An 11,622-nucleotide genomic window follows, 5' to 3' on the forward strand; every position below is an offset into this window, starting at 1 on the left:
CTCTCTGTCCCCCTCCCCGAAACATAAAGAGGAATTCCGAGAAGAGACTAGTACAGAGGTCTCAAATGTGTAGGACACAATGTGATGCGGCCACGAGGTTAAGGGACGGAGGGAGACAGGGGACCGGGGGGGGGGGGGGGGGACATGTGCCTCGAACATGTAACACTACACGGCTGAACTCTCAGAGTTGGCCTATTTATAATCAGTTACCGTTCACCTATCTTTAAATTTAAAAGCAGCCGTGACCCCCCCCCCCCCCCTGACATAAGAAAAGAAGAAAAAAAATCGGTGGCTGTTGTGGTACTCTAATGAGCCGGTCCATTCATTATGAAACGCGAGCCGGATTGCGAGAAGTAAAAAAAAGAAGAAGCATGTGACCCGTCGCACTGATAACGGGTGCGTCCCCCTCCCCCTCCGCACGGTCCAAAACAGTAATAAGACTTTTTAAAATGATTTTCTTTTGGTACCCTCACTGCTCTATACAGCGACCCGTCACGTCAGGTTTTGAATACCTTCCGCTGATCCAGTGCTGGAAAGAAACATGACGCACTGAAACCCGAGCCGCCGCTCTTTGAGAGCGTTGGACTAAATAAAGACGTACGTGTTGCAGCGATGCACCTCTGAACCCCCTCAACCTGTCCACGCACACGTTCTCGCCTCATATTTACCCCTACTACTTATTTGGTTTTCCGCGAGGATGCTCCAGAGAGCTTGTTAGCATTCATGCGGCGCGTCCGACAAGAATGGCCGCTCTGTTTCCCTCGGAGCAATCAGAGGGCCCCCACTGAAGAAAAAACGTGGCGCCGTCAAAGCGCCCCGTTTTTCCTGTCTCCGCTGCTCCTGTGGCGTCTGCAGGACTCGGGGTGTGATTCCGGGCACAGGGATACCGAGAAACCGGGCCTTGTGGTCGGTGCCGATTTCCATGGTTTCCCCTCTCGGCCCGTCAAAGGGAGGCTCTCTGGCGTGCTTGTGGAGGCCCCCCGGTGAAAAGATGGCTCTGTGTGTCCTGAGGTCCCGAGACGCCCAGCGAGAGCACACCTCTTCTGGGACTGGCTGAGTTTGGGTTGCGGTTGGGGGGGGGGGGGGAGTGAACACGGAATATGCTAGTTTGGGTTCTGGTTCTGGCTCAGTCGGGACCGGTTCAACCCCCGTGTTGTTATGATCTGAAAATGCGTAACAAACAGAAGAATCCTCCTGTTTTCAGAAAAAAAAGCAATATTTCTTTTTTTGCAGTGTAGTTTACATATGACTCACGTCTTTGGCAATCCCATTGGCACTCCCTCTGCTTTCTTTTCTTTTTTTCTTTCTTTTTTTCTCAGGTAAAGGACAATATACACACAAGGTTGGACGCTTCTGTTTGACCTGAAACACCCGCGATGACTCACTGCAGGCTGGTGAGGGTGAGACGTCTGAAACGAGATCATACAAACGGCGTGAATATGAGCCTGAGGCACGAGAAGAAACATCTTTGAAAATGTAATACGTTGTCTCAGAAGTACTTTCTCACGTTGTCACAACACACGATATCGGGGAAATTACTGTGAAGGAAATGGGGCGGTTTATAATTCCTCTCTTTTTTTTTTATAGCAGCGGACTACAAAAGCCCAATTGTACCGGCGAAATTAAAGAAGCTGACCGGTCTGATTTCAAAGGGACAACCAGTATCACCGGCCTTTCCAGTTGGATTTGCTTCTCAGACTCCTTTCGGATGCTGGTAACATTTACATCAGCGAGAAGACTAATTACATAGGGGACAATTATCAGCCTGCGTTTCTTGAAATTCCACTTTCACCTTTCAAGGGCGTCGGCCTGCATTTAAAGAGACACTGACCGTGTTTACATGCATTCGAATAACTGGCTTAGTCGGACTGAAATCGAATTATCCGTTTCATGTAAACACCTTTGTTCGACCATGTGCGCTCCGACTACGATCCGATTAACACCCCTGGATAACTCGATCCGATCCGGTTGATAATTCGACTATCGCGGCATGTAACGGTGAATTGGATTAGGAACTGGACTTTGCGTCTTTGCGCATGCTTGAGATCCCGCCGCCCTCCTCCCTCCCTCCCTCCCATGTCGTGACCCGGAAGTCGAAAGAGACGATAAGTTGTCACTGCCGGGAGCCTGGCCGGCAGAAAACAAACAAACAACGCTGTGGAGAACACAAGAGCCAGCACACATTTCTGGACCTAACAGCAGACAGAATTTATGCTTAATGTATTGAAGGAGTTGAACATACTAAAGTTCATGGTTCTTTCTCGAAATGTTGATGTTGTTGTTGTTGGTTGTTGTTGGTAGTGGTGAAGAGGTCAAGCGGAAATGGCTGTATCACCACGAGTTGTAATGAAAACAGCGCCACCTATCGTATCGGATATGACATGCTTTCGGCCAATGATTCGAATTTCTCACTGCCATGTATATTGGGATAATAGCAGATCCCCCCAAAAGATAGCATAGTCCGACTAAAGCAAGATTCGAATTATACCATCATGTAAACGCACTGACTGAGAGATGTTTCATACCAGTTTGTTCTGACGTGACAACTGGTAAGAAAAGTCCATTGTGTTGACCACGTTGGTTGTTTCCGTCCTGCTCATTCTGTCGCTCAACTGAAACAATCAGGATGCGACAGTGTTCAGAGAACCGTGTCTTGGAAAAAAGGCCGATCCCTGTTTTCTGCAGGGTGACCTTTGTGACCCCGAGAAAGTCCAAAGTCCCGAAAAACCTGCTAATAATTCAAACCAAAAACACTTGACGGGGGCCGTGAAAGGGAACAGACTGTGTGCATCTTGTCCGGTGAGTCCGGAGCAGCTGCTGGTGTTGACTCAGCATCTTTCGTGTCAGTATGTCAGGACGTGTTGAAGGACATGCGGCGTGACGGGTCACCGGCTTCCACCGCGGCATTCCCCAGGAATCGCCCAGCCGTGAGTGGGTTTCAGCATCCATGCACTTGTCTTTAACGCAGACCCAAGGGCAGATGTGGTATTATTATTAATAAAATGACCTTTTGCAAACGTATTTTCCACAAAGAACACCGTTTTCCAGGCTGAGAGCTCCTCTACGCCTAAACAGAGCGCAGTCGTGTGTGCGTCAGTTGTTATTATCTTAATACCGCTACGCGTACAGTGATTCTCTTCAGGATAATACAATTCTTAAACGGGCACGGGGGGATGCTGGGAATACTCACCACAGCGTTTGAAAACGTGCTGACTCGACTCATACCGGCGGACTGAATGCCTGACTTAGCGCTCGCTCAACGAGTCTGTTTCCACTGTGGAGGAAAAAAAAGAAGAACACCTGGGCCTCCCCACATTGTGGCAGATGGAGGAGCGACGACTCGCCCGCTCGGGAGCCGGAGTTCTCCGCTCAGTGGGGCCAAATATAACAATAACCTCTCGTCGGGCCGGACGGCGCTCGCACGCCGCTCTGTGAGTCTGCGTTGTGTCGGGATCTGAAGGTTTTCCCCTCACACACGGCCAACCTCCAACCCTCTGTGAACCCTCGGAGTCGTCCAGTACAAGGCGGGCGTTGACGAAGCACAGGCTGGTAATAGTTGGACAAATACACTACCGTTCAAAAGTTTGGGGTCATCCAGACAATTTTGTGTCTTCCATGAAAACTCACTTTTATTTATCAAATGAATTGAGAATTGAATAGAAAATATAGTCAAGACATTGACAAGGTTAGAAATAATAATTAATATTTGAAGTATTAATTTTGTTCTTCAAACTTCAAGCTCAAAGGAAGGCCAGTTGTATAGCTTATATCACCAGCATAACTGTTTTCAGCTGTGCTAGCATAATTGCACAAGGGTTTTCGAATCAGATATTAGTCTTCTAAGGCGATTAGTAAACACAATGTACCATTAGAACACTGGAGTGATAGTTGATGGAAATGGGCCTCTATACACCTATGGAGATATTTCATTAGAAACCAGACGTTTCCACCTAGAAGAGTCATTTACCACATTAACAATGTATAGTGTGTATTTTTGATTAATGTTATCTTTATTGAAAAAACAGTGCTTTTCTTTGAAAAATAAAGACATTTCTAAGTGACCCCAAACTTTTGAACGGTAGTGTACATATTAAAAGTACATTGTTTATAGATATTAAATCCAGACAGGAACATATGAGGGGGTGCACGGTGTCACCTCACAGTAAGAGAGGCCCCGAGTTCGAGCCCCGATCCCGGACAGTCCTTCTGTATGGAGTTTATGCGTTCTCCCTGTTCGACCCTACAGGTTCTCCAGCTACCTCCCACAGACCAAAGACAGAAATTGCCCGTCGGTGTGAATTTAAGCGTGAATGGTTGTGTCTGTCTCTAAATGAGCTCTGCGATAAAGAGACGCAAGTCCAGGTGAGATCAGCTCCGGCGACCCCGCGACCCTGAATAGGATAATGGAACTTGCAAACACTTGAAACTTGAGGAAGCACGTGGCCCATTATATTATGATATAACGTACATCTGAGGTCAAAGGGCTCAGACTGATGTCAATCAGTCGATGCTGAGTAACATCTGGAGGAATCAATGCAGGCAGAGAAGAAGAGAGCTTCAGGAGCAAGTGGCGGAATTCTCCCCCCCTCTGCTGGAGGTGTGCAGGTAGTGCTGCACTCAAAGCTCAACTCGAACACCAATTACGTTTGATAACACGGTTTGTATGGATCAGTCCGTCAATAACTGAACACATATCTTTCTTTTTTTTTGGTGAATGTTTCTGAGTTTTTCAAAGGAGATTAACCCTTGTGTTGCCTTCGGGTCATTTTGACCCGATTAAATATGTAACCCTCCTGTTACCTTTATATTTACTAACATATTTTACCCTTTGGGTTCAATTTGACGCCAGCAATTAAAACCTCCAGAAAATTATTAGAATTAATATTGTTTTCCAAGTTTAAGTGTGAGGCACTTTATGTTTGTTTGTTGACAACCGAAAGAACACCGACATTAAACATTGAATGGGGTCAAATTAACCCGAAGGCGGCAGGAGGGTGTAATATTGATTCGGGTCAAAATGACCCGAAGGCAACACAAGGGTTAAGAAATCTGAAAGTCTTCACCACTTCTGTTTTTTTCTTTCTTTCAAAGGTGGATTTAATCTGATAAATAAAAGTTGAGCAGGTGTTGTTGTTGTTGTTTTTAAAAAGTTTTTAGTTGAGACCATTATTTTATAAATGGCATTGGATAAAACACAAAACATGTGGTGACAGTTAGACTACCGGAAATTAAATTAATTACTAACATAGGATCGTGTACCATGTGTTTTGTTTAATGTTAGTTAACGCCACAGTTGCACTATTAAATATGGAGATAGACAGTGAGATGTATTGATTCAATTCATTCAAATAGGAAACTAGCAGCGCTTATTGTCACAGAGATTAAACCCAGGGTCGTCATTATAGCGTTTTAGATCCCCTTATATAATGTCAGTCTGATGTTGACCTGAACAACTGTGTAGAAACCAAACAGTGACCTGAGCAGTAGAAAGCTAAGTGGAACAATTCCAAGAGAATTTATAACATCAGTCATCGGTTAAGCAGGAAGTTGGAGGTGAGAATAATCGACCACAGTTGTGAGTGTAAAGCAAACAGAGACTGGCTTCAGATTGGTTCACGCAATTAATGAGTAACGACTGCATGCCAGAGTATTATTAATTAGACGTGTACTTTCAAATTCATGAATGGAATCGGTTGTGAATGATTCCAATTAGTTAAAACAGTGGCAATGCTTGTGTTTACCATACGCCTACAACCATTCACAGCTTGGTATGCAATAAGTATGTGTGGGCCCTTGAAATAAAACCATATGGGACCTTATCAACTGAAATATAACATCAGTGTAATTTAGCTGCTCCGTTTCACCAGGTTAAAAAATAAGAATAATATTAAATTGAGGTCCATGTAGGGATTTTCTCTTTTTTCTTTATGCTTTCAGTCACATCACTTCCAGAGCTGATGGTGTCATTATGCTGCCATCAGCTGTCATTACGCGACCCCTGCAGGTAGCAACGTGGCTATAACCACGACGACTGCGAGCTGTAGTTAGTTTCTCCAATATAAATTAGTATAATTGACTTTGAGTTACAATCATGTTGGGGGGGGGGGGGGGGTGTCACATTTCAGTTTTCATTGTCTGGCTTTCTGCTATTTACATAAAAGGGGATCGGGGTCATCCTCATGGATGTATTTCCGGTATATCAGAGATCACGGGCATGACAAGATGGCAACCCATCTTCACCTGAAGCCGAGACCGCTACATTAAAACGTCGTTTATTAGCATTTTCGTGTGTAGCCGAATGAATAAATTTAATGATGACGACATTTAATTATGACGTACATATTGTCCACTGTGCATTAAACAACTTGTACGTCATCAGTAAATGTCGCATACAACCGCGTCGGAGCAGCACCGGAAGTTCCGGATGTTTCTCCTCTCGCTCCGCCGTATACTCGTGTTCTTTGTTCGCGTGAGGCCGTCGCCGGCTTTTGGAGGACAGGTAATGCGCCGAGGTTATCCACGGCATCGGTTCAACCGAATCAAATCATGTATTACCGGACCACATTGACCCGGGACCCGGGCGTCGCCATTCAGTACGACATGTGATTATATGTTGATGTGTTTGCGATGGCTTCCGGTGTTTTTTCTTCTTCTAATCTTTTCGGTGTTTTTCCGAAGGAAAAAATTCGTTAAGCTACAAAAGCGTCTCATTTAAAGTGAATCAGACTTTCACCACAGACCCCCTAACTAGCTCGGAGCACTTCCTCCGAGGTTCAACTAGAAGGAGGTCTCTAAGGTTTACATTAGCTTTAAGTCGACATTGTGGAAAGCACAACACGCGGTGGGTCTGATGGAGCTGGAGCTCATAGCTAGCTAGCTATTGTCAGTTCATCACGTGACGTAATGTAGTTTCCCATATTCAAGTGTTATGTCATTTGTGTTGTTCTCCTAATAGATGAAGCTTTTAACAAGCCACGGTGTTGGTGTACAACCAGCCACTAGAGGGCGCCTTGGTACCGTTACGCATGTAAATAAAGCTGGGTACCACTTTCTAAATCTCCATAATGAAGGTTTGAAAAAAATCTCAGGCTGGTAAATTACTAATAGTTAGCAATTAAGAAGAGCAAGTGTCTCTCATTAATGTGAGGGTCAACATTAGAATTTGTATTTTTAACAAGCCATCAAATATTTAATTGTAAATGTTAATAATGTCTTAGTGAAAATATTTGGATCCAGATGCTCTGCAGTATTTTTCTACAAGGTCAGAGCTCAATTTGAACTGGTCAACTAAGAAGCAAAAAAATCTGGAGGAGGATAACAACACAAAATTCAGCATGTGTTTATAGTGTATTTGTGAACTATAAAACATTGGTCAATTATTTACTAAACATGTATTAAGCCAGCAGTGAACAACTGACCATTTTGCACATGAAAACTAAATCGGAAGGAGGAATGTAAACATGTTTCAAAGTGTCTCTCTTCTTCGTTGTAGGTAGGACAGACGGACTCAACCAAAACATGTAAGAGCCTCTCAAACACAACATTCTGAAGAGCGTCGGGTGATATTACTAATCACTAATTGGTAATACACCAATATATATATATTTTCCTTTTCTTTTGAAGGTCAGGGGTGAAACATCACTTGTCACTGCCTGTGTCGGTGGGCGTCCTGTTGGTGGGCCTCCCGTACTCCATCTCTCTAGCGGCCCAATGGCTTTATGGCTGGCCCAACAAGCCCGGATACAAGAAGTACATAGAAGCTCTGAAACCACGGTAATACTGCAGAGTTCTTCTTCGCTCAATAAGAAGAGTCAGTTGTTAACCCCCCCCCCCCCCTTTTTTTTTCTCCATCTTTCAACAGACGAATATACTATTTGACGAGAGCTGTGCTGGAGTCTTTCAAATATCTGCAATATGGGAGACTTTACTTTCAGTGGAAGTCGTGGTACAAGAATGAGGAAAACCGCAAGCACTATGAGAAGGTGCGTTCACCACGAGTCACGGTGGAAGTGTCTTCTCCATCGTAGGGGCCAAACACTTTAGTACATATTTAAAATGGAATAATCACACTGTTAGTTTTTCGTCTCAGATTCCACCACTTGACTGGAAAATGTGTTACGCAATACCCAAAGTTTACCGTTTTGTCTGTTCGGACACAAAGGGCATCACATTCGGCCGCCGAAGCAACAAGCTGGACTTGTACCACCCTCCGAATGTGGACCGGTCCAAAGAGGCGCCCGCACCGCTGGTGGTGTTCGTCTACGGAGGCGCGTGGGGCTCCGGGGACCGATCCATTTACTGTCTGCTGGCGAGGCAGATGGCCGAGGAACTGAGCGCAACTGTCATTTGTCCGGATTACTGCGTCTATCCAAAGGTGGGAGAAGAGCACACACACCTACTCTGATTGGATTATCTGTGAACTGTGGGTCTGAATTGTAAAGACGTTTTACTCAAAAACGGCAGATAAGGAAATTGAATGATAAATGTCACTGACTGCTGGTTCCATCTGCTTGCTGATCCAGACCAACGTCTTGGGGATGGTCCAGGATATCGCTGACTGCCTGGTCTGGGCCCAAGAGAGTGGACAGAAGTTCAACTTTGACAAAGTAAGAAATATGTTCAAATATGCAAACTGTCAGATTGTAAAACTGTAAGCTTTACTGTTTATTCTGAACCCCCAAAGGATCTTCTTCTTTTTTTCTGAATCTTTTTCCAACTATCAAAAAAGCTTTTCATGCAGGGAAAAACAGCTTGTCCAGGCATGGAGGAAAGAAGATAACCACTCGTCAATTTCATGGGACATTTAAAGTGTACAAACCGCCCATAGACAGCAGTTAGCTAGCAAACAGGTGTGTGGACTTATGTGTCTGAAGAAATACAGTTGAATAACTAAATACGTTTTTTTTTTACATACATTCTCAACCCTATTTCATTATTTTTCCTCTTGAGCACCACTGACCCAATCAGTCTAATCGGTTTCTAATGGAGTAACACACTGCTGGTGTTCCCTGTAGATAATATGCCGTTACACATGTCTTATCTTCTGCCTTTCACAGGACAACATAGTATTAATTGGCCATTCGGCCGGTGCTCACTTGTGCGCGCTGACCATGCTGTTTCTCATCGATGCAAGAGAGGAGCTTTTCATCGAGGCAGGCAGGCAGAGGGATGTCGCCATGGCAATAAGAGGAATCATCTGTAAGCAATACGCCTTTGATTGAGGATCTTATTCTATTTAACACGTTTATTTTTACAATAAAAACATGCTTTTTTAATTATCTTTCAATCCTACATTTTCCTTGGATTCATTGCTGGGACTTAAAAAATGTTTTCATTTATTTATTGTTAATTCTACGTGTTTCCCGGACAGGTCTGAGCGGCGTGTACAACATCATGGACCATTACGAGCACGAGCAGAAGCGAGCCGTGGAGTTCGTGTCCACCATGCACAAAGCCATGAACGGAGTGGAGAACTTCCCGTACTACTCGCCGACACACTCTCTGAAGCAGCTGAGCCAGGACAAGCTGGACAGGTGAGACAAAAACAACAAAAAATTACAATTATTATTATTGATCTATTTATGTTATTCACTCACGATCTTTCCCCGCTGCCAGAGTGCCTCCGTTCGCTTTGCTCCACGGGACCGACGACATCATCGTGCCCGCCGAGTCGTCGGCGAAGTTCTGCGACCTCCTGACCTCGCTGTCCGTGAAGGTGTCGCTCTACCTGCTGCCCAGGGTCGACCACACCGAGATCGTCACCGACCTGATGGTGCCGGGCCGCCGCTTCTACCAGCCCATCTTCAGCTGCATCAAGCAGGAGTACAGGAAGCTGCTGGCGGCCTGCTGACGACACGCCGTCCATCCTTCACCAGTGTTTACTGGTCGTGCCATACACTTGGTTTATGTCGCCCGTTTTTCATACCTCAACATCATCATACGTAGCCTTGTTGTTGTTGTTTTTTTACTCGACATGATCACGAGTTGTGTTTGAATTTTTTTACATTTATAATTTAGTAAATATGAGAGCGTCTGATTGACTTGGGACTCGACGCTCTTGAGAAAGAACATTCCTTGCGGTCTGGCGAACGTCACGCTCATATTGTCTTGGAGAAGATGTCAGCCAGGTTAAAGAGAAGTGAAATTAATTCTGAACAGTATTATGAAAGAACACTGCGAAGCACACCAAGACGCAGGCCGATGTGGGAGTAGAGTTATGACATGTCCTAATTTATTGGTTCACTCGCATGTTTTTATGAAATGAAATTTTAATATATTTTCTTCATTTTCTTTCTATTTATTCATATTAGACATTTTAAACCCACGTCAAGGAACTGATTATTGTTCCGTCTTAATGAATTGACTACAAATCTCTCGGAAAGGGATATTATATTTGTATTTGTTTGTCAAGCAGCAGTGCTTTACAGTAAGCCAATATAAACAATTACAACACATGATGTATTTTGTTAATTTGATCCGATGTGAGGTCCTGGGACAGGGATGTGTACAGATTGTAAAGCCCTAAGGCAAATTTGTAATTTGTGATATTGAGCTCTATTCAATAAACTGAATTGAATTGAATATACATTTATTACATAAAGTTACAACTTTTTTCTCATGTGCTATCACATAAAAATCCTATACATATTGATAAGTATCTATTGTATGAACTGAACTGTATGAAAAGGATTGAGCCACGAAGGGAGGCAGAATCATATCTTGTTGATAAGATGTGGACAAAGTGTATGTGACATTCGTGGAATGCTGTTAGTGAAGCCTCAAGTTAGCCATTTTGGCTGACGCCATCTTGGTTTTTGGAACCAGAAGAGCAATGTACTAATTATTTAGCTAAAGCCTGAATAAGAAACTAGAGATTGAAACCATGAACTAATGTTTAACATGTTTGTAGAGTAATTTTCTCATAGACTTCTACATAATCTTATTTTAGCATCCAGAGGAGTTTCCCCCTGATGGCCATTAGAAACAAAGCAGGTTAATAAAGGGACTTAATTGGCTTCACTTTTTAGACCCGGAGGTCAGAGCCTGGGCAGAATCTTAAATAAAAGCCAGACCCTCCTGAGCTTTATTAATATTTCCATTTGATTTGAAAATGTAGCCACTAGCCATTTTAATCTAAGTGAATAAAAAAAAAAGCTAAACATGTTATTACCGTGAACTGGGAACCAGCTGCCGGTGATGAAAAAAATAACAACCTATGACAGAGAAAGTGATCTTCTGGATGCTTCTCAATGCAAATGAAACCTATATCAGCTGTTCATTACGTTTTCCTTCTGGACACAACCAGAGGGCTGCTCGATACACGTGTCTTTTATTGTGAAAAGCCTCCGTTGAACTAGCGAACGAGCTAAACCAGGATCAGAGGGGGACGTCAGTCTGAATTATTATTGATTTATCTATAACAAGAAATGTTAACTTTACTGGAGAATGAAGGTCTCTCTTAGAGATTGTTACACCTCAGCAGGCCCTTAGACCGTGCAGATATTCCATTAAAATGACCCCTGATAGGAAAGAAAGGATTTAAAAATAAAGATATTGAGGATAAAAAAATATAAAACGTCCATAATTGTGATGTATTCGTCCTTTAATTGACCTGAAACCTGG

The 11,622-nt window shown here is 43.7% G+C and overlaps 1 protein-coding gene across 2 annotated transcripts; it reads left to right on the plus strand.

Moving 5' to 3' along the window:
* The first annotated feature begins 6,431 nt into the window (after positions 1–6,431).
* Positions 6,432–10,581, plus strand: si:dkey-193c22.1 (uncharacterized protein LOC567837 homolog). 2 transcript variants are annotated; one of them, XM_056419867.1, is made up of 9 exons: positions 6,432–6,499; positions 7,493–7,520; positions 7,624–7,773; positions 7,862–7,982; positions 8,162–8,374; positions 8,523–8,606; positions 9,057–9,198; positions 9,371–9,533; positions 9,616–10,581. In XM_056419867.1, coding segments are annotated over exons 2-9 (1,110 nt in total). In that variant the 5' UTR covers positions 6,432–6,499; positions 7,493–7,518; the 3' UTR covers positions 9,851–10,581. The 2 variants fall into 2 exon arrangements, with proteins under 2 accessions (XP_056275842.1, XP_056275841.1); XM_056419866.1 differs by lacking the exon at positions 6,432–6,499 and adding an exon at positions 6,518–6,593.
* Positions 10,582–11,622: the final 1,041 nt, after the last annotated feature.

Source organism: Pseudoliparis swirei, chromosome 7, assembly GCF_029220125.1.
Source record: "Pseudoliparis swirei isolate HS2019 ecotype Mariana Trench chromosome 7, NWPU_hadal_v1, whole genome shotgun sequence".
NCBI classification, from domain to species: Eukaryota; Metazoa; Chordata; class Actinopteri; order Perciformes; family Liparidae; genus Pseudoliparis; species Pseudoliparis swirei.

What these genes read in the sequence shown, in the direction of transcription:
- si:dkey-193c22.1 (XM_056419867.1), top strand. An exon ending in ATTACTGCGTCTATCCAAAG is followed by an intron (nt 8,375 to 8,522) that starts GTGGGAGAAGAG and finishes TTGCTGATCCAG; the next exon opens with ACCAACGTCTTGGGGATGGT. An exon ending in GGCAATAAGAGGAATCATCT is followed by an intron (nt 9,199 to 9,370) that starts GTAAGCAATACG and finishes TTTCCCGGACAG; the next exon opens with GTCTGAGCGGCGTGTACAAC.